General features: G+C 30.4%; 1 protein-coding gene across 1 annotated transcript in view; it reads right to left on the reverse strand.

Annotated features, from left to right (window-relative positions):
- The window catches only part of LOC129989363 (A.superbus venom factor 1-like), a 184,637-nt gene extending 166,153 nt beyond the window's left edge, over positions 1 to 18,484 (reverse strand). Inside the window, 4 exon segments of the mRNA XM_056097853.1 lie at positions 7,881 to 8,041; positions 13,950 to 14,156; positions 17,194 to 17,286; positions 18,421 to 18,484. Of these exon segments, the coding sequence (XP_055953828.1) occupies positions 7,881 to 8,041; positions 13,950 to 14,011 (223 nt within the window). The 5' untranslated portion in view covers positions 14,012 to 14,156; positions 17,194 to 17,286; positions 18,421 to 18,484.
- Positions 18,485 to 24,095: the final 5,611 nt, after the last annotated feature.

Here is a 24,095-nt window from a genome sequence, read left to right on the forward strand (position 1 = left end):
CTGTTACTGTTCACATAATCTATTTCACCTACCCTACGGAGAGGGGGGGGGGACCTTAGAAATGAGGATGAGAAACTGAGAAAGTTCCGGCATGGGGGTTGGTTCTCACCACCCTATCGATGACGGAACGTGCTTCCCACGAGAAGAGCTGTACCGTGGTCAGCAATGGCCCTTAGGACTCCTCCTCAGTTCCCGCCAATGCTGTCGCGGCGGCCGGGTCATATAGATTTTCCCGTGTACCTTAGATCGGAAAAAATAAGGGAAATAACCTATTTCACCTGAGGATTATCTATCTGTTCCGTTTAATTGCTAAAACATTTCAAAATAAAAGCTATTTTTTAATATTACCACCGTATTGCATTCAGTAATGAATGCCGAATGATTGAAATTCTTTATGTATCGTTAAATGAATTAGAAAGCATTTCATCTCAACTACTCTCATGCCCATAAATTAAGGATAACTCCGAATCACTCAGAAATGGAACTCTAAAATTCATATATCATCCATAAAGTGACAACACACATCTTCAAAAATCATATGCAAATTGCTGGAAGCCACCAGATGACAAAAGAAACAGACGGAGCCCTGCATCAGACATGTCTCGTGAGCTGTCTTCAGCTACTGGTATGACAGTTTCAAGGCAGACCGAGTACAGACGCTTGAAGCAGATTGGTCTATACGCTCGTAGGCCTGTCAGATATGTTCCACTTACTAGAGATGCATAATTCACGATTTTTTGAATAACAAATAATATTGCTATTGTTATTTTTAAATATGCGTTCCAAATATCTGTTATTTCAATCATATTATTAATTAAAAATTATTACTTATATTAAATATAAAATTTATTAATTGTAATTAATACTTAATTTACTAATTTAATTAACGTGTGATTGAATTAATTTATCTGTTTCAGCTTACTTCTTAAATTTTTTTTTCCTCAAAACTATTTATTTAATTTATTTATTAGAGTGAACCATTTTCTGGAAAAGATGAGTTAAAAATATATGTCATTTCTTTAAAATGTTTACTTTAGTCCTATATTCTACCAATAGATAGCGCTAGCAGTAAACAGAGTACATGTAATCAAAGTCAATCATGTCACGAGCAATTAAAAATGATCTGTATGGAATAGTGCATCATCAAATACGAATATCGGTCACTCCCGTAAAGTGGAGCGGTAACTTCGCAGTTTCCAGTGAAGCCTCGCACTTTCCGGTAAAATCACCGCTGCGATAAATTTCAGTGATATGCAATTCAATGATACGATACGATAATTCCAATAACCGGTCCGTTCACTTTTCAATCCAATCACAGATTTCTTTCGAGAGCTTCCATTGGACAGATCGTATCGTCACCGCTCCGGCAAATTTCAGTGATATCGTATCGATTGTTAGTTTCTATCTTGATCCAAAACTTGTAATCGAAATATCATCAGTAAGATCGTATGAAGGATATGAATCACACCCTTCTTTGAAAAGTATTGATCACTTGTATTTGTGACTTTTTGATATTGGTTACGTAATAACCGCTCTGAAAATATTCGTCATGCCTACCACTTACTGCAACTCACTGTCGCCTGCGGTTAGCCTGGAGTAGAGAGCATGCATTGTGGACACCGCAACAGTGGGCTTGTGTGATGTTTTCCGACGAGTCCAGGTTTATCTTGCAGTCTGATTCTCGCCGGAATTTCATATGGAGAGCGCCAGGTACTCGTCACCACCAAGAGAACATCATTCCAAGAGAGAATTATTCTGGGTTCTAGAACTGACCTGCATATTCAAATTGGAACCATGACAGACCAAATCTATCGGGACGTCATTCTGGAACAACATGTGCGTTTATTTCGGGGCGCCATTGGGGCAAAATTTGTGTTTATGGATGACAACACCCGTTCTCACTGTGCAAACATCGTAAATGAATGCCTTCGATAGGAGAATATCACCCGTATGGACTGGCCAGCATTATCCCCGGACTTGAATCCAGTGGAGCATGTGTGGGGCATTCTTGGCCAAAGAGTTGTAGCCCGTAAACCACCTCCTACATGTCTACCGGAACTTCGGAGAGCATTGCTTGATGAGTGGTGTAATATTCCCGAAAATCCGATCTATAATTTGATACTCAGTCTGCCTAGGCGTTGTACGGACTGTATTGCATCGTCTGGGAGACATAGTATTAACCATCATACCAACCATGTAATATTAATTTTTGTAAATAAGGTATTTTTTTTTATAATTTTTCACCAGGGAGCAAAAAATTGCAGTTTTTATTAATGATATCAAACATATAGCATCTTTTTTTGCACTTCACCTTTTGTTTAATAAATAGGCTTTACATATAAGTCACATTTGTTTTGCTTCTGACTCTTTCCCTTCCTGAACTTGCATTATCCTTAATTTATGGACATGAGTGTAATTTAAGAATGTTTGAACTATTATCTATTGTTTATTACTTCACACTAATATATAAATAGGTATTAAACAATTATCATTGTTATTTTATATAACAATAAACTAATTATTATATGAAATTACATATTGCCTGTACTAAGTAATGGAACCTCCCATGAATCCCATCTAGAAATTGGTTCTCACAAATGTCAGGTTGTCCAAAGGTTTACTTATCTTGGTTCTATAGTTACTGATGACAATAGTATAGTCAAGGAGATTCAAGGTCGTCTAATGAATACAAGTAAAGCCTTTTACGGGCTAAAATGATTTTTTAAATCCTCTCTACTATCAAGAAATACAAAATGTTTACTATATAAAACTTAATTAGACCAATGCTTACCTATGGCTGACCAAAGCTGGAGAAAATAAAATAGTCATTTTCGAAAGAAAAATTCGGCGAGCCATTCTTGGTGGGATAGAAATCAACAATGTTTGGAGAAGAAGATTGGGCTACATAAAATCTATAGAGAGCCAGATATTATAAAATTCATAAAAATAAATCGGATGAATTGGACAGTTCATATATTTAGAATGGATGATGCTTCCATATTAAAAAAAGAAGAAGAAAAGTAGAATGCGGTGGAACAGAATTCATAGGAAAGCAATCGCCCACCCTGGGCTATCTAACCAAATATGATGGTGATGATGATGGAATTACATCTACTTAAAAAAATAAGCCTCTCTTATTACTGAATCGTCCATCTATCAACTTAATCGGATAAAAATATTATTGCTGTTCAAATGATTATCTTATTTCCACTTTACAGAATGCTTAATAAGTAATATGTAATGTTCCTCATTACGTTTTATGAGGGTGCTTCTAGCAAGTTAAAATATTACACATTATATATTGCCTTAGCTAACATGCATATTACAGTAGAATTCTAATTATCCTAACTGATTTTGGAAGAAAGATAATAAAAATTGTCGAAATGTCCATATGTTTAAACTAAAATAAGATGCATGTATTTGTATGTAAATATGCAATTTTAATATACAGAATTATGTATATGATTAATCTTCATACATAATATATTTCCAGATTTCAGTTTGAGTAAATTTCACAACATTTGTAGTTAGATACCCAACATGCCTTAATTTACAACTAAGTTTTTTTCAATACTTGATTCTTTTTTTCCCCTTAACTTTTGCCCTCCATTCAATCATTCAGATTTTCGCATAATTGATCCGGTTTTATGCTCGTTTAGTTCGGATATTTTGAGTTTTATTGCACTTGAATTATGTACACATTTATCTCTACGCATCACTGGTAATGTATTTATAAATAAAATCATTCAGCTGTTATAATTAGCTATAATAATAGGGAGCATATTTCTTGCGACTATACTACAAATATTCAAAAAGAATTCTTTTATGATGTTCAGCTTCATCAAATTAATTCTGTTACGCTCGGGGCACTTTTATTTAAGAATTATAACTTAAGCTATTGATTTCTTAACAAACAGAGAGTATAAACGAATTACTGGATTCAAAAAAAATATTTTTTCAAAACTATCACACATAATACATACCTATACGTGAAAATAAAATGCCGAATTTTATTTTTAACATTTGGGCATATTTGAAATATTGTTATTTTCATAACTACGTAAAGGTGGTGTGGATTTTATTTATCAGCAATATGGAGTTTGGTTATTCGTAATCTACTTAAATGAGGAGTTTTCACAACCCTTTATTGGACGTATAGAAAAGAACTAATTTAACATTCGTCATGTGACCCTATTACTTTTCTTACTTTTTATCCTTCACTTTTACAGTCTTGGCCTTCACTAAAAAATAGAAAAGCAGATGCCCTTTTAACTCGATCCAGCATTGGTCACACTAGATTCACTACTCTTCATATTTTACTAGAACAACCACCAGTGATGCAACTGTCTAATGTCCATACATCATATTCTGTCTAAATATTCATGTTTCAGTGCTCACCGCTTGCGATATTTTCAAATGCTTACAATTTCTATACCACTACTATGTTCGCGATGTCATTGTCAAATGTCTGTTCAACATATTTTGTCAGAATGCCCAAATTTCAATGCTCAGCGTTTACAGTTTTTTCAAAAGTCTGGCCTTTCATTATCTTTCCTGCTTGATAAGACACCTCATGTCCAAATTTTTCCTTTTTTAAAGTCCATAAAGTTTTATCCATTGATTTAAATCTTGTTTACTTTTTAACTTCTCCTCATATTCCTTTCGATTACTGTTTTAAATGATATAATTTTACCCATTGTTTGGCGCAGCATAGTCAACATTATGGCTCTTGCACCATAAAACTTCAAACAAACAAACATACAATTTATATGTCAACTTTACTCGGCAAAATCCCTCACGTCAATCTTTCTGTGTTTTTAAAATCCATAAAATGTTTTTCTCTCATTTAAATTGCGTTTATTTTTTGAGAAATTTCGTTTATAACCATTCTTATTGTTAGTAAAATTTTCTTTATCTGATATTGCCGTGATTTTATCTTTCTATTTGGTCAGCATAGTCAACATCTTGGCTTTTGCGCCATAAAAAAACCAAACCATCATATGACAATCAAAAGTCCAGGATCTTACTTTAAAGTGTATTGTTTTTATGGGCTCATATCATTGCGGCAAATAGCCAATAAGCTTAAAGAAAGTATCAATGTTGCATGAAGCACCACTGACAATACAAACTTACAAAATGCGTGGAAAGAGATTGATTATAGATTCGGTATTAGTCATGTTACGAAAAGTTTGCACATCGTTCATTAGTAATTGAAAAAAAAGAAAAAAAAAAAGAATGTTCGTTTTTTATTTTCATCTATCGTTTCAAAATATAAGTATTTATTTAATATTCCTTCATTCATTTATGTCAACATTATACATCCGGAGCAAGTGCTAATTCAGAGGGAAATGAAGCACTTTTGTGCTTCAGCACCTTTCTTACTTGTTTCTGAAAAGTGCTTTATTCATTCTTATCCCTGACTTCATGTTCCCTCTTTCCCCATTATTTTTGCTTTTAAGCATAGAAGGTCTACAAAAAGAGATTATTGAATTGCAAAAAACTGCGACCTCAAGAATGTCATGAATCTCACGTTTCGGAAAACTATGAGTACGAGAAACAAATTTTCGCCATTACGTCGGTTTGTCTTCAAACTCAAAACCGCTTTGAGCATTTAGAGAAGTAAAATCTGGTTTGTTGTCTTTTAACAGAATTCATAAATATCTATCAAAGTTCGTCCAAAAGAAGTCTGCTTACGTTTCACACCGCGTGCACAGGAACATGACAACTCTAAAACTTAAAATGGGTCGCGTTGACCTGGTGGTAAGGTCTCGGCTTCGGAAAAGGAGGGTTTCAGTCTCGAGACCCGATTCTACCGAAGGACCGTCGTATAAGCAGGTCTGGGTCACGTTAAATCCTTCGGGGCCAAACGTCCTCGTGCTAGTGTGGTGTGGAAGTTTGGAGATAGGGATGACAGCTCAGGTGTCATCCTCGTCATCTGACCGTGGTTCAAAAGTACGAGGTCCGTCCGAAAATAGCCCCAGTCTTGCTTTAAAATGGGACGTTGATATAACTAAACTAAACTAAAAAGTAAACTTAAATATTATGTGAAAAATTAGTTACAGAATATTATCATCCAAATTGTATATCCCAATTGGATTTTGAATACTATCAGCTTCTGCTAATCTGTATATATATGAACATAAACGCAAGGAATTAATTTAAAAGGAAACGGAATAGATAAATGAAATGTGATATAGACTTGAGGCCACAATTGATCTGGAAGGAAGCATTCAGGCTGCGTATTAAATCTATTTTATTATGTTACGAAACACTTAACATGCTACTATTTATCACTGTAAGCTTTGGTCATGAGGGGAGAGGAAATACCATTCCAGTTTGCATTGTCACCCTTTTGCAAGTCCACAGTCTTCGATTCCGAAGAAAATTAAAATTTGACAGCAGTCCTACCCTTGATCAAGTTACGCAATATCTATGCGAGGGCAGGAGATAGATATTTATTAGGCAATATAAGAGAAATTCTACACGAGTCAACTCAGATGGTGCCATAGGTTTTGTGGTAAGGAAGTGTCGAATGGGGATGCCAACTCAGATGTCGCCCTGGTGTTGCTTCTAAAAGCGAACAATATAATTAAACTATACTGAACTGTGGTTCTATACGACAACACATGCTCTATCTCTAGCGTAGACCATAAAAACTACAGTCTAATGTTATATATAAAACACTACATAATAGCAAAGCTTTAAAAGAAATGAAAGATATTCAATGTAAATACAGTGCAACCTCGCTAAATGAGAACTGCGAAATCTTACTCGTGATGCGAAATATTCGTTAAGCAAAACAATTTTTTTTCGTAGTAATTCATGTAAAATAGGACAATGCATTCCATTCGAAAAAAAATACTGAAAAAAATTTTTGATAATGTAATATAATTTTTATAACGAATGCTTTGTTACAAGAAAATTGTCTAAAGACGTTTGTATTTGGCTAAGATTCAAAATTTGTCAAAAATCAGACACAGCATTAACGCAAAATTAGCTTCCAGCAAGCATAGCTACTGCCTTATTAAGATTATTCTTCTCAACTTATGATGCAATAATTCCCCAGGCTTTCAGTTCTTTTTTTTATTTCATTGTTACTCTGTTGCATCTATAATTTCTTCTTCTTCGAACCGCAGAATTTTGTTGTAACACAGAATGCAGCTCGTAACTTTCGATAGTTCTGTCTGTGCTACCCCCCCCCCTCGAACTCATCTATGTCCTCTTCATATGAGCTAGAAGTCTGACCTCGGGTGCTCAGGGGCTTTTACCCCCAGAAGCAACTTACTTACCCGGCTTAAAATCGCCAACTTCGTCAGCAGTCTTGTCGGTGACAAGTGCCATAACAACAACAACAACAGAGTTCTCATTATGGGCTCATATCAAAGACCTTGTTTACAAGTTCTACTTGTAACAAATAGTCAATAGTGTAGTGTAGATCTTTAAAACGCGTGAAATGGAATGCAGATTCGGTTTTTGTCGCGTTACGAAAGGTTTGCACATCGTTCATTAATAACACAGTCTTGACCAGGCCAGCGCGGCCCGGTCCACATCCACAATCACTTATTCAAACTCCTTGGAGTCGCATTCGACAACTTATGCAGCCAAAACTTCTTTCATGTAGATATAAGGATTCTATTCAAACAAATGCTCAACACCGACTAATACAAGCCAGTCCAGTACACAGTTCTTCTCGCCACTCGTTCTGCAAAACATCGCTCATAAGAGAGTCACTTTTTTTTTTTTTTTCATTTTGGTTTGCTCGTTATGAAATTCATTCATTATGCGAGATTCGATTGTACAAGATAATGGAATCGTATCTCATAAAATAATTATAAGCATTTTACAGATATATAAATAATTAGCGAATAAATGTGTTTTACCTGAAAATACATTTAGAACAGTGTATGATATATTCCTAGCTCTACCAGGGTGATCCTGGATGAGCATGCTCACCGTGGCCTCCCGCCTGCCTTCCAGGGCTATTGCTATTCTCTCATCTGTATCTAGGCGAAGAGTTTTAGGAGTAACCACATGGAATATTCTGTAAAATAAAAGATTATCTATAAAAAAATAAATGTCACCAGAAATCAATTATTTGAATTCTATAATAGTTTGAATTCAAAATTGAATAAAATATAAATGTTTTATCCTAAATTGTGCTTCGAATGCTAATATTCATTTAAACCAAGTTAACTAAAATGCTGGCGTTGGTTAAAATGTTCCGCTTCTGAATATATAAGAATTATCAGTTTCTTCTTTGCAATTATTAACAATTCAAACGATTGCTCCGAAATGTTTCAGGATTTAATCGTCTATTTTTATTTAATTTAAATTTACTCTCAGGTATATAGCCGAGAAAACATGCCCTAAAATACTGTATTTAATATCATCGCACCAGTGTATAAATGATGTAATCAAAGCGACGAAAATAATTTTTGTAAAATAAATGTAGAATACTTTGAAACATTTTATAATACTTAACAGAAAACGGGGAAAAAATTGGTACAGTTTAAAAGCTCCTGTTTGGAATTTTAAAATGTAAGAATGCATTTTGTGTAAAAATATAAAGAAAACTATAGAGGGAAAATGTTAAAAGTTTTCCTTAAACTTTTAATAAAATATTTAAAAGAAATATTAAAAATACTTTTCTTACTGTGCACTTGCTGCCCGATATCATACTTATAATCCTATATCCATACTGTATGTACTATATGGATGACAGTAATTACGATGAGATAATCACCAACGATATTTTTTTTTTTTTTTTGAATTTGGAATTTTACACTAATTGTGTGTATACTATAATATGGGGGGGGGGGGGTAGTTTGAAAAATAAACCAAGATGTCATATCTAAATCAGATGTATAACGACTCATCCTTCCCTTTCTTCTCCGATTACGAAATAAAGGATCCTTAAAGATCCCTTAAAGATCCTTTATTTCGTAATCGCTATGCTGTTACATAAACACACTTCCTGGAAGAATGACGGTAATTAAGAAAGCATTGTTTCTATTCTGCTGCAACTAGACAGGCATTACGATTGCATGCAATATTAATCGTCAGCTTACCAGAATCAGAACGTGCCTTGTAACTAAAATGTGTATTATTTTTATTTATTTGTTATTTGAAAACACATAAGTTTGAACAAAAGATTTTACTTTCTTGCTTCCTATTCCAGTACATCTCTGAAACATTTTAAATGGCTAACTCCTCAAGTTTCTTTTTCCTTCTTTATAAAGTCGATGTTGCAACTATTGACCAATGAAAATGATCAGCATTATGGATGATTAGCAAATTTCTTTGAAGTCATGATTATTGGATGAGGTATTACTAGACAATTACACAATTTTTCTGTATTGAATTAATCTGCATTTCTGAAATACATGTTTTCATCTAAATTTGCCATTAATCAATCTAAATGCAAAAATAAGCATAACTCTGCAAATTTTGTTAATAGAAATGTGAAATTTTGTGTGCACATAGATGATTCTTACTAACTTTTACTAATTCATCCTTTTTCACTATGTGGATCGTATAAAACTTAATTTAAATAACATAAAATTATTGATCCTCTCAGTATATGTAAAGTAATTTTTCGATTATACAGAAAATTTGTTGTTAATGATTTTAGACAACAGAAAATAATCTTGCATCATACACTTTTAAAAATACATACATAAAGAAAAAAAGTAATTAGAATCTACAGGCCACCTAAATTTGATTTTCAAGTGATGATATTAATAGGAATCTCTAATAATAATAATAAAGGTGAAATTCTGCATTTCGGTGATGAGCAGAAAAAATTTCTAAAAAAAATACTAAATCTTTTTGCGTATATGCTTTTTTCCAATGCTGAAGATATGCTTCACAGTTCTTTCCTTAAAGTATTATTTAAAATTTAATTATTTTAAAACTGCATGAAATTTCAAAGCTTTCATTCATTTTTTACCAATAATTTCCCTTTTCGTTTTCATTACTAGCGCAAGTGAGTCATAGAAAGCTGAAGTCGGTGGTTTGGGTCGGTCGTTTTGAGTTTCCATAATGTGTGTGTTATTTTTCACTAATTTAGCAAAAAAATGTATAGGTGCCGTATATTTTGCAAAATAATAATATCTGAATTCGACTGGAATATTGCTAAGGATTATTTTATTATTTCAACTTTACAGTTTTTCTAAACATTTCAACGCCTTTATAAGTAAATTTGGTGCATATGTCACGGTCAAAACCCGAATTAACTAGATAAAACACGTTCTGACTGACAGCATTTTAAACATATTAACTTTAAATCCTATAAGTATTTATACAGTAGATTTCAGCTAATCAGGATACAAACGTTTATCATATTCATTGATTTTTAGATCTGAATTCGATGCATGACCGCAAATTTTCTTGACTCAAGAACGTGTACCCAATCAGGAAATTTCGCTGAGAATAGCAAAAAGAAAAGGAGGTGTAGGAATTAGACAAGAGTTTGTTCTCTGTTCTTGTAAAAAATATTCTTCTGAAAAGAGATGTTTCTGCATGAAAAATAGTTCTCTTTGTAATTTTAAGTGTCACAGTAATTTTCCTTGTCGAAATAAACAATTTGTAATAACGATACTGTGTTAAAAAATATCCAAATAAAGTTTTTTTTTCCTTTAATGATACGTCCATTCCTTAAACACTGTTTTACTAAGTATAGTTTAATACAATAATTTTGTATAGATACAAATAATAATGTCTAACAAATCAGTCAAAACACGAGTAAAACGGATTTTTTCTAGCACTGTCAGTTAAAACGCGTTTTACCTATACTCTGTTTCACCCTAACTTGGCAGTATTGTAAAAGGTAGAAAATGTGACGCTCCGCTTTGGGAAAGAGTTCCCCATCAATTCCGACTTTAAAATAGTTAAAATGCGCAGAAATTTATCAAATAATATCATAAATTACAGAAATCCCTTTTTCTATCAATATGTATTTAAAATTATTCTCAAGTTAGAACTGCTTATCTGTTAAGTATTTTGTAAATAAAGCGAACGAATAAAACTAAAAGATTGACATAATGAATTCCACTTTGGCTAGAACCGGTCTTCAAGGTCAAATATTTGGCGCGCTTTTCTTTTACGTCTCCGCCAACTCTTATCATCTTTCGTACTTTTTTATTCTCGCTTTTTTAGCAGCTGATATTTTTGATACTATTAATCACATTAGTAGTTATTAATTTTGTTTGGTGAATATTTATTCGATTCGTCATTTCTATTAACTTCTAAAATGTTTGAAAAAGAGAAAGTGTTATCATCGACTACGCTGTGCACACCTTCAAGACGAGTGAAACCAACAAAAAGTGTAGCACGCAGAAACATATTAAATGTTTATTCTTGACTCCGAGAAAACCCTTAAGATTCTATCAATAAAATCGTCGATAAAGTTTCGCATCTTACAGATGTTTCGCAATGAACAGTTTTCCTTTTGAAAAAAGAAATAAAGGCATCCTTTAAGTACCCTGGAAAGAAGCGACCAGGCTCAGTAGATAAACATTCAGGTCTTGTAAAATATGATGATTTTACATTATTCTGTATTTGACGAAAAATCCATGCATTTTTTTTCGCAGAAATGAGATCTCAACATTAGATAAAGTTTTAAAAGATGTGAACGATGATACAGATATCTTTTCGAAAAACATTAGCCGAACTACGCTTTACAGAATATTGAAAGATTTAGGGTTTTCTTTTGAGAAACGGTGAAACGAAAGGAAATAACTTTAATGATTTATTAAAATAATGTGTCAATAATATTGAAAAAATAATGAAAATAAGGAAACAACTAATTCTCCGATAAAGTGATATGATAAAGTAAATAAATATTTACTATTTGGCGAAAAATTTGAGAGATAAAGTTTCGCCAGCGATCTGCAATTCTAGTAACTTTGTACTTTAAAGTAACCCTGTTCCCCTGACGACGACTGCGATACGGCATGCCTAGAATATACACTACTGCCAAGTTAGGGTGAAACAGAGTATAGTTAATTCGGGTTCTCCCTAGCGCTGTTGGTTAAAACGCACTTTGCCTATTTAATTCGAGTTTTAACTGATTAACACTGATTCACATTTTGAGTTTTAACTGCAAAACATATAAGTCATTACGATTCTTATATGCTTACGATTCTTTTAATTACAAGTTGAATTAATCAATAATTTTATTTCAGTTATTGTACTCTTCTCATACTTATTGTTATTAGCGATTTGAAAAAAATGTCTCCGATTGGGTAATATTTATCAAACTTACAAAAAATAAAGGGGAAATAAATTTTTAGTTGTATGCGTTTCATAATTAACATTAATTTAGGTTCAAATTATTTTTTATTTATTTCATAAAAGGAAATTTATTAAATGCAAATTATTTTAATCCCTTTAAAAAATCTTTCATGGGTAAATCGAGCATGTATAATACGTTTTGTTTGTAGAACACATAGGTTTAAATCTACTTTTAAGAACAACAATTTATTTTCAGATTATTTCTTTTAATTCGAAACTGCTAGAATCAATATTTTTTATCAGGTTTTTTTTATTCAATAAGAACGATTTGCTACTTTTATATAGATTTTAACATTCGTGAAATGTAGTATTGCTTGTAAAATTTTAAAAAAAATTAAGATTGATTTCAGGTATTATTACTGGAATTAAAGATATTATTACTGGAATTAATTTCCAAAAATCATTGATTGATATTTCCGAAACATGATTCTACAGGGAAAAAATGCTCGAGAATGCTTTCATTGTTCATAAATTTCTTTATACATCATTATAACTTAATGACATGTTTTGTTAAAATTTTGTTTAATTCATTGACTTTTGTACTTATGTGTTTTCTTATATAGAGAGAATGATAAATATCCAGGCGTTCGCATATTTCATAGTTTATTATAAATATTAAACTTCTTTTTGTGTTTGTATATACTATGATATGCACAGGGAATAATAATTATTCAAACATGTTAATTCAATTATTTTAATTTGTATTTTTAATGATTCACTTATTTCTATATCACATTTTAATCAAGAAGTAGTAAAACTGATAGATTTTGAGAGCTGTGGAACCTTTTCCAAAGAATATACATCGTATTAATGTAATTTGCATATAAGGTGATGCTTGAAGATTAAGGTGATGATTAGATTCCATTAATTGATTATTGGAATTAAATTCAAGTAATTTTTGTCAGTTTTGGTGCGATTATACGACCGGAAGTTATCAATCGATTTTAATTTGATAAATCTGAACAAATAGTGCTCTAATAAATAAATCAAGATGAATTTTAAAATTTCATGCCTCAATTGAAAATAATTGATTTTCGGCACTTTTTAGGCTTCTAAGGACCATGTGTCACTAGAAAATATCAATCAATTTTAATACCTAATATTTTCCCCTCTATTATTTATCATCCACTCACAAGTTTTCCGAGCTATAGTGTCATGATAAATAATTGATTATCCTTAGTCCATTCAATTGCACATCCTCTATAAATTGATTGAGGAATAATTCAATAGCGATTTTTCTAATAATATAAAATTGCACACAAAAACAAAAAGGATGGAAATTTTTTATATATAGTTTGAAAGAGATAAGATGTCTTACAGAAGAGGGCTTTTTAATTTTCTTCCTTATTTTTCTATTATTAAAATAGATTGATCATTGATACCTTGAACATTTTTGTTACCTTCTGTGCTTGAAATTAGTTAAAGAATTAAACACACCGAAGTTTCTGGTGAGATTTTTCGTCTCTAAAAAGAAGGATTATTGACACAAAGCATTACCCTTCGTAAGGTTTCGAGTTTCAAATTTGAAGAACGATTGCGCCAATTTCTTTACTAAAGTGCACATTAAACAACCAGGAATTTTTTTTTTAAGGATCTTTGAAAATCGATCGCAAATTTACTCTTAATGTATGTCTTAAAAAAACATATATACTTACTCTGCATTTACAATCGAGAGGAGTTCAAAGCAGAGGACCACAAGGAATTGCAAGGTATGCATTTGGATGCAGTACAGTGAGGAATTTTGAAAATTCCTTTCCTAAAATCAGTGATTTCACTTTCTCTTGATTGTTGATTGCGGAGATATCCAAAAGCTCGCGACTTGCATCGATTTCGTTATTCTTTAACGGCTTTAGATCATTTTCCTAGTAAGATAAGAATTATTATTTTTTTTAAACATTTCTGATTGAAAGCGGCAATCAGAAAAATTAACATGAGAAGAATAAAACGTTTACTCTAGATAAAGCAGTTTTCCATCTTCAAAAGTAAATCTTCTCCTCATTCCACAATTATTTTAAGAGTCAATAAATTTCGATATTCAATGAAGTAAAATACAACTTTCAGCATCTGTTTTCTAACAATCATTTGTATTGATGGGAAATCAAAATTTTAATTCAACAACTTTTTTTACGTTTTGTGAAATTCTCATATATATATATATATATATATATATATATATATATATATATATATATATATATATATATATATATATAGTGCAAATTAAATTTAGCATACAAAAATTGCCTTCTTCTTAGAAGCAATATACAAAGAGAATTTCACAAAACGTAAAAAAAGTTGTTGAATTAAAATTTTGATTTCCCATCAATACAAATGATTGTTAGAAAACAGATGCTGAAAGTTGTATTTTGCTTCATTGAATATCGAAATTTATTGACTCTTAAAATAATTGTGGAACAAGGAGAAGATTACTTCTGAAGATGGAAAACTGCTTTATCTAGAGTAAACGTTTTATTCTTAAAACGTTACTTTATTAAAAAAAAAATTGTGCATTTATTTTGCAGATTTAACTGCGGAAATTCCTTTCTTCCTTCAAATATCAAAATATTTGACTTTTATGTTCTTTTATATTTTTTTTTGGAGTTTATAGTTTAAATCTATGTTGGTAAAAAAGTATTATTTTTGGGATACTTTAACAAACATTAAAAAAACACTTTGGTACTCCGAACAAATAATTAAAAAATTACTATTTTCGGAATTTCTTTTAAAATGTAAATTATTTAAAATAACATAAAATAATAACATCAAAATCTTAATAATAAAAATTTAAAAATTGATAAATTATATAATATTAATAAGGAAATATTTAATCTTAATGAAAATATCACAATATTAAGGAATACTATAAAAGTTTCCGTATGGTTTTCAAACAAAAACTAGATTACCTAAGAATCAACTTCTTTCAATAAAAAAAATTTTAAAAAGTAGTTCCAGTAATGGATCTAGGTATCTTTATTATATAAATATTTATTCATTACTGAATCTTAAGAAACCTGGTATTTACGTACACAAATGAAAAGATTAAACAAATTGTTTTGCAAAAATTATGAGTAATAAATAATAAAAGAAAACAATAGTTAATAAAAGTAATGATAGAACAAAACATAATTGAAAAAATGGATGAAAGAAATAAAAGAAAAATGATTAAAACAAATGTTGAAACAAATTTCAAGAATTAATTCAGAAATTGTGCAAAATTCGAAAACAAAAATATTTAGAATAATAGAAAGAGAAACGCATTCACATACTTAATTTAAAAAGAAATGGTTTTTAAAGAATTAGAATGCTCAGCTCAAATTTCGTTTCTTCAAAATGAAAACAGATTAAAAAAAATAATTTTAATCATTGTATAGAAAACATTAAGATAATGCATACAAAAATAAATTAATAAGTTGAATTTATACATTGAAAAAATTCTGAATCAAGTCTGACAAAAAATTTGATCCTTTGATACTGACATCTTTAGCCGGAAAAAAAAATGTCCAAAGTTACCAGAAAGAAATTTCTTTTTCTCTTATCTACTTAAAGAATCTTAAGACTTCGCCAAGAGTTGCAGTTATTTTTTTTTTGTTTGTTTGTTTGTTTCAGTCAATTAATTTCAATTGAACAGGTTCATTAATAATAAGCTTTATAGTGTTCGGTTTTAAAAACAGGTTTTCAAATAAGCAAAATTCATTAAAAAGCACCGTACTTAATTATATTAAAAACTGTAAAAAAAAGGGTTTTCCCAACAGTGGATACTGGATGAAATTTGAAATACATAATAATGGCAAATAATAAACAAATTCTTAATGATAAGCTAGAAATTGTTTTAAAAAAACATTGCAGATAAATTTCGCTAAAAGTGGGGGTTTCTTTGAACATTTTAACTGATTTACTGTTCCGTTTTGGTAAAATTAAAGTTTCTACAACCTAATTATTAATGCAGACGATCCGACTTTAAGTCATGAAAAAGCTCTAGCTTAAAAAAAAAAAAAAAAAAAAAAAAAAAAAGCGGGAACGATCTCCAAAATCTTTCTCGCATACTCTCTAATAGAGATGTTGTTCCAGAACACGTATTATATGGCATTTGTGTACAATAGTTACGAAATTGTAGTGTGAATTTAACATTTTTACTGAATCTATCATGTCATCTTTGGCGAGTATTTTGATGATTAATCGTTGGCGCGTTTAATAGTATCCGAAAATCAAATTAGTGTTTCAGACTCGTTTTCCACAAACGATTGAAAAAATGTTACAAGTGTTAGAATTACACTTATATTCATAAAACCCCATACCAAATTTGATATATTGAAATTATTGCGTTTTTAACTATCGTGTTTGCATGTTTCTGAAAGTGCAGATTAATAGACGGTCAACCTCTTTTTGGATTTGTCTCAAAATTTGACAGGCGTCTACATTATAGATGTTGAATCTGTATTCTGAATGCTATTCATCTAACGCTCTTAGTTTTGTAGTTATCGTGTTAACTTATATTCGAGCAGCCGGACAGACAAACTTACTCTGAACAGATTTTACTCAAAATTCAATAGAAATCTACAAATATGAAATAAGGATCGTATATGAAATTTCATCCACGTAATTCAAAGCGTATTTGAGTTATCATTGTCAAAGACAGTAGAGAACGGACATTATCCGAAAATGTGTTTTTCGAACTCATAGTGCTCTAAAACGAAGAGATTCGTCAAAATCACGAATTCGAACTTATTTGTCGATTACAATACTTCTTCATAGACGAGAAAGTAAAAACACGATTAACTTCAAGGAATATAATTTCCTAAAGAATACTTAATAAAGTATTTGTTTGTTTTATCCATTTATAATAAAATATAGGAAATTTGATTGAACACAATTTCATAAAATAAAAGTGAATATAATCACCTTGAAAAGCATCCTAGCACTTTTTACTTTAACTTTTGATATCCCAATCATCAGACATCGGTTTCTTGAACAAACATAGACGTATGGAATTTTCTTGGGAAATCCATAAAAGAATAACAAATCTCAAAGAACTCCATTAGGATGACAAATAATATTAAAATGAAAAATTGAGAAATTTGGCAAACGATTCAAAAAGCTTGAGCAGATATTTTTAATTGTTCATTTTTGATTCTGACAAAATTCGTGAACAGACGATTTTAATTAGAATAAATTAACTCTATAATAATTGCAAAAGGAAAAGTAGTAATTGTTCGAAATCCAATTTAAAAATGACACTAGAATCTTCTTTTAGCATTAATAATACTTTTAATTATAAAACGCAATTTAATGAAACTTAAATAAATGTTTATTTCCCATTTTTTTTTTTTTTTTTTTTCAAAATTGGTGTTGAAGATATGCAACTCAACAAGCGAAAAATAAATAGTAAACAAATCAGCATTATGTTTACTTGTAGAACTAATCTGTTTGCCTGCTTAGAGTAGGTACCATACTGGCGACAAATTCGGTATAAATTAGGTTGAAATTCAACTCAAAGAAGAATTTTCTGAAAATTTGCTTCGTTCTATAAAAACTTATTCAAGCATTGTTGCTTTCATTTCACGAAATATGCATTGCGGAGCCTCAACTGATCATTTCTTTCAAGAAAATGTTTGTGCAATTATATCTGCTGTTTACTGAGATAAAAACCAAACGAATTTTGAAAGTTTAGTTAATGTTTTCATTTATGGACCTAAAAGACCTGATGTGATCGATCTGGTTAAATCAATAATTGTTTCAAAAATTAATTCAAAAATTGTTCAAAAATTATTTTGCAAAGGAGTCTAAAATAAGAATTTTATTTTATTATTGAGTGAATAAATAAAAATTTTATATTGATTTAAAATTCTCTACTTGCCATTACGAAAATACAATTGACTTTGAAAAATTTGGTAGAAAATATGATTTTTATGTTAGAGATTTTGACTTGAAATTTCCTTTAGATGATGTATTTACAGTTCATTTCAATGTTATTTTCAAATAAAAAACTTATCAGGATATGACAGATGTATAATAAATATACATGTTCTGCGGATATTTTTTGATAAAAAAAAAAAACCTATCTCCTCGCATTTAATAAGAATACAGATAAGATGCTAATTAAGATAATACATGCAATTCAAAACTTACCCAGAATGAAATTATTTTTAAAACACATTCTTTAATTGTGGATACAATTATGTTGATGAACAAAATCTAACTGTGAACATTCTTTATTTCAGGCACATCTAAACCGTAAGCAACTTCTACACCGGAACGAGTGAGGATGAAGAACCGAAAAGGAAATGTCTCGTCCTCAAAAAATATTCGACAGCAATCAATCACGTTTCAAATCATGCATCTAAGAGAAGGAATGTTTGATATAAACGTTCTAGCCTTAATTTTATACGGAAGCACTGCCATAATATGCGGAAACTGATAACAGTAATAAGAGATTAGAGCATCTTATAAATTAATGTATTTGCATGAGTTCCACCTATCCTTTATTGTACAAAATATCACCCAATCTCAAAATGTCTTTTAAACTTTAAAAACTAGTTATTTCTAAACGCGATAAAAAGAAATATATTTGTATGCTAATGCATACAAATATATATTTGTATATTAAGTGTATTTGATACTCTTTTTTATTTAATAAACCTTTAAGAATGAGATGCAAATACTGGTTTTGCTGAAAAAATAGCAGTTAAAATATGTGTGATGAAGTTATATATATAAAATACAATTGTACATAGCACAGATATTACTTTTATTACATACTAGCCCCCATTGGCAACCAGCCGGTTAGCCAGAATAAGTGCTTACAAAAATTCTGAATTAAATATTTATGTAACTTTTCTCTTAATAGCTTCTTCAGCAAAATAACATTAAGCTTCAAATTTTGATAGACATATAACTCGTACTATTAAAGAAATCTTATTCTGCTATGTTCATTCTATTATATCTGTCTAATTTTTTTTTTTTTTTTTTGCTGAAAACAAGAATGCTTTGTAAAAAAAATATGAGTGCAGAATATATAATCGTTCGGCATCGAAGTCTTATGTGCACTAAAGAAAAAATTTCATAATTTATTTCATATTTCAAAGAATTATTCAATAAAAAAATTCTCTGATTCCTCATGAAATACAATTTTGCTTTCAAAGGGATTTAAATGACATAAATAAAAATATTTTATTTCGTTTCAGTCTATAAGTATACTTTAAAAAATTACGGTGTTCAAATTTTATATAATCTTTTGGTCCTAAAGAATCGTATTCTGTGAAATGTTTTGGACACTTCAGCTTTTAAATTTAAAGAAAAAAAAACTGTTTCTATTTTTTGAGATCAAATCTGATCGAATTATAAAGTTTTGAACATACAGTTTTAGAAAAATCAGCATTTTCATAATTTTACATCAATAAGCCTTTTGGAAAAATATTGAGAAATTTCTGAGAATTGGAAAATTTTGAGAGCTAGTTGAGGCACCATTTTTGAACCGGTAGATGGAGAAAACTAAAATCGCTAGGTTTTTTTTCTTTTTCCTTTTAAGAAATAGTATTCAAGTTTTCATAACTTAATCAGTTTTAGTCAAAATAGAGTGTGACTTTCTTTTTATTTAAAACTATTCGCCTTTGGAGAGCGGCTAAATAGTTGGAAATATTGTTTATATATAGATTTCCTTAAATCGTGTAGATACAACCTGTGTCCATGATTTCGCCGAATTATCATCACCTGTTAATTGTGTACATAAACATTTCTAACTGAGATCACTGACATCATGATACTATTAGAAATTTAAATATACGCTTCACCTATCTTCTAAAGCTCGCGATATTGTAACTTCACTTTTTATGCCTCTTGTAAACTACGCAGATATTAGGCAGTACCTTTGTTCTTTAATTTTCAATAATGGAAAAAAGTTACGCGATCAACTAATTAATGAAATGATGAAAACGGTTTGAACTTCAAGACAATAAATGTAAATTGTTGTTGGAAATTTAAAATATATATATATATATATATATATATATATATATTAAATTCTAGCAATTCAGCAAAAATGTCCACGATTATTTAATTTATATCGTTAAAAGGACATTTTTTTAATATTTTAAAATAGTGTAAAATAATATTTATACGGATAAAAGCCTAAATTCAGCTTCATTTTTAATTAAATAAAATTCTAATTAATTTTTTTTAAACCGTTTCTAGGTACATATGTGAGCCCTCAAAGATATACATGCGATAAATGTAGTAGCTATTGGTTTTCTGGCATGTATAGCGCCAACACACACACACATTCATTTTTATTATCAGCTCAGATTGCCGAATGGCAGCAGTCAAGTATAAACAAAATACTTTAAACAGTTCAAACTGTTTTTAAGGATTCACTTTTCGTTAATTAATAAAACTGCGAAATATTAAAAAGTCTATGGATGGAATTCATCAAAATCTCTATTCATTTACAGGAAGAAAGATGTAAAAGATCCTGTATACGTGTCATCCTGTATTTTTTTTTTTTAAATACAGGATGACACGATAACAACATCCGGCTTATTCACCAAAACACCGAATCGAGTACTTTTGCCAATATTAAAATTAAGATTTAAAAAAATGATTCCTTTGGGCATTAATCTCGAAATAAGATTTTCAATTCCACATTCCGAGTTTGACGACCTTCGAAATAAGATTTTCAATTCCGCATTTATATCTTAGGGTATACATTTTTAATTTACAAGCGTTATAATTTGTTGTAACTTATTCAATTAATTTCATGTTCTTCGGTCTTATCAAATAAGAAGGAGAAATATTTTTTTAAATTTGCATTCTCTATTAAATCTCCATCCACAGCTTAAAAAGTCTATAAATTGGTCGACAAAAGGCGGTTAGAATTAGTTAATTCAATTGCGTTTTTTGGTAGATAAGCGATATTTCTGATGATGTTATAATGTCGTTGAAATAATCCAAACGTTTTAATTTTTATTTTCTCATAGAAGTATAGATAAAGTATGAAGAACAGAGAAAATATTGAAACAGTCAAAAAATTCGAACTTGAGATTTTGATGAATCTTCGAGTTTGAGGAAATCACAATTTTGAAAAATATTTAATAAAATGTTGAGCAAAATCCGCTCAGAGGAAGTTTGTCTGTCCGACAAACTTCCTCTGAATACCATGATAACTACAAAACGACACTTAACAAATTTGAAGCGAAATCCCACAAAAGGTTGACCGATTATGGGTCTGTACTTTCAAAAATAGTAATAACGATAACTGAAAAATGCAATGATTGAAATATATCTTATTTATTATATAGGATCTTTTAACTGGCATAACTTTGTATCAAATCTTAATTTTAATCGATTGGAAAGAATGCATCTGAAGCACAAATTGTACTTAGAATTTTATTTATTTTTTAGTTAAGGGAAATTTGTTTAGCTACAGTTGTTTTCTTAAAGTTTTGTTTATAAACATTACAGAGCAAAAATAATGTTTATGTTATTATTATGCTTAATATTTAATATTTTTACATTTAATATTTAATATTTTCTGAATTTATGGTGATTTTTTTTGTCTAATTTCCAATTTATAAATATGAGATTCAAACAGTTTTCGTTGTTTCCTCAAATATTTAATGGCCTGATTTTCTTCCATTGTTGAAGCCTAAGAAAGAATATTTGCGGTTAAGAATCTTAATCTGTTTTTACTCAAATTAAATGCCCTTGAGTTCAGACCAAAAATTACTATTTGTAAAATCGTCTTTTCTCGCTTTCAAATTCTTCCAAATTTCAAATGAATTTATGTTTTATAATTTAAATACTACATCTGAACTATTTACCAAATTTAAACTTTTTTTTTAAATTATTGAATGCAAAAGCGCTTTTTATTCAGCAGGCAAATATTCTTATTCAACTGAAAACATTTCTAAAATGAGACTCACATTGCTTTTGCTGATACACTTGAATAATCATTTCTCTTTGGGGGAAATAGTAAAAAAAGGGGGTTCGAACACATAGCTTTTAGAATAAATTTGTTCAAATCGTAGTAAATGCTCTTTCTATTGCTACGCTGAGGATACATTTATGTATGAATTCTATCTAAATATATTCAATATATGGAGGTAATGATTATGTATAAAGTCTTCCATAGAGTGCAAAGAAATTTACTAATCTCTCTTTAATATTGTAAACTTGTAGCGATATGTTATGCGCGAAAGATAGAACCTGGGACCTTGTGTTTCGCAGTCCAGTAACATAACCCTTATGCAAAAGCAATTGCTCGTGCAGCGTAGTTGCTAACTAGCTTATATGCTATTCACAACAGACTCTCCCTCCAGTGAGTCGGAGGTGAGACGAACGGTATGGCTGTTGAGTGGTGATGTATTTAGGTGTTGTTTAATGGGCCTGTACCCAGTTGGGTAGCGTCAAGCGTCATGGCGAGCGTGTATGATTGAGTGGATGCTGCGTCAAGTGAGTCTGTCGACTTTGGGTTGCTGCGGCCTTTTTGTGTTGCTGCGTCAAGTGAGTCTGACGGCTTTGGTTTGCTGCGGCCTTTTTGTGTTGCTGCTTCAAGTGAGTCTGACGACTTTGGTTTGCTGCGTCAAGTGAATCTGACGACTTTGGTTGCGGGTAGATGGCGCCACAACAGCTGTACGAAGGTTGAAAGTTCATCGTCCAAAGTCACTAATTTAGTGGTATGTTATGAGCGAAGAATAGAACCTGGAACCTTGTGGTTCGCAGTCCAGTAACATAACCATTATGCAAAAGCAATTGCTCTTGCAGCGTAGTTGTTAACTGGCTTATATGCTATTCACCACAAACTAAAAATTGATATTGAAAATAGAAAAGTTTAAGGTAAAGGGGAAAAAAGCTTTGAAATTTTACATAAAAATGATCATTGAATTTTTGTTCTCAGTAATCGTTTAAAAAAACTTATCGCAATTTTTCAAAAGAAAAGAATTTTTCAATTTTTTTAAGGATTTTTTTTAAGGAATCTAAAAATTATTTTCTTACGATTCTTGAAAACTCGATGTATGAATACTTTTAAATAATAAAAATAATTCAGAAATAAATAGAAGTTTACAGTAACAATAAAGTTAATAATAAATCAATTTATAATTGAAACCACGCTACGTAGTGAATTTATCTTTGTAAATATGAACATAGGCATGAAAATTAAATTTAAAAGCATTAATTTAAAAACATCGAGTTGTCGACGAATTTAAGTATTTTACAATCAGCTAATTGTCACTATAAATTGAATCATTTTAATAACTTATAGTATCTGTACACTTGGACAATTCTTAGGAAGTTAGAAATAATGACATTAATTGACCTTTCCCATTAAAGAACCTTTCATGACTGGCATTTAGAGTATCAGAAACTCCTTTTATAGAATCTTCTTCTGGTAATTCCATCATTATAATGTCCGTAACTTGTATTGAATCCGAGGAACTGTTTGTTTCTATTAGCTGAAAATTCAACGGATTTTCCATTTTTTTGTGTGCCATTTGGTAAATATATAATTCGGAACATTGCTATAATTTAACGAAAATAAACGCGCCATTTATTTATTAAAAATTACGTATGATATATTTAACAAACTCTGCGAATGATATTTTCCAATCACCATTTGTTTTCTCGTTAACTTTACAAATTTTTATGCAATTGTTTTCCATATATCATTTGCTTGTGACACCCCCTTTCATCTTTGTCGATTTCGCATTAATTGATTTGATATGTGTCGACTCTTTTAAGACGAAAGGTATTTGAAAAAAAATGTGGAAACAGTCGATTCCCCTGTATAAAAATAATTTATTTATTTATTT

This window comes from Argiope bruennichi, chromosome 10, assembly GCF_947563725.1.
Source record: "Argiope bruennichi chromosome 10, qqArgBrue1.1, whole genome shotgun sequence".
In the NCBI taxonomy this organism is placed as follows: domain Eukaryota; kingdom Metazoa; phylum Arthropoda; class Arachnida; order Araneae; family Araneidae; genus Argiope; species Argiope bruennichi.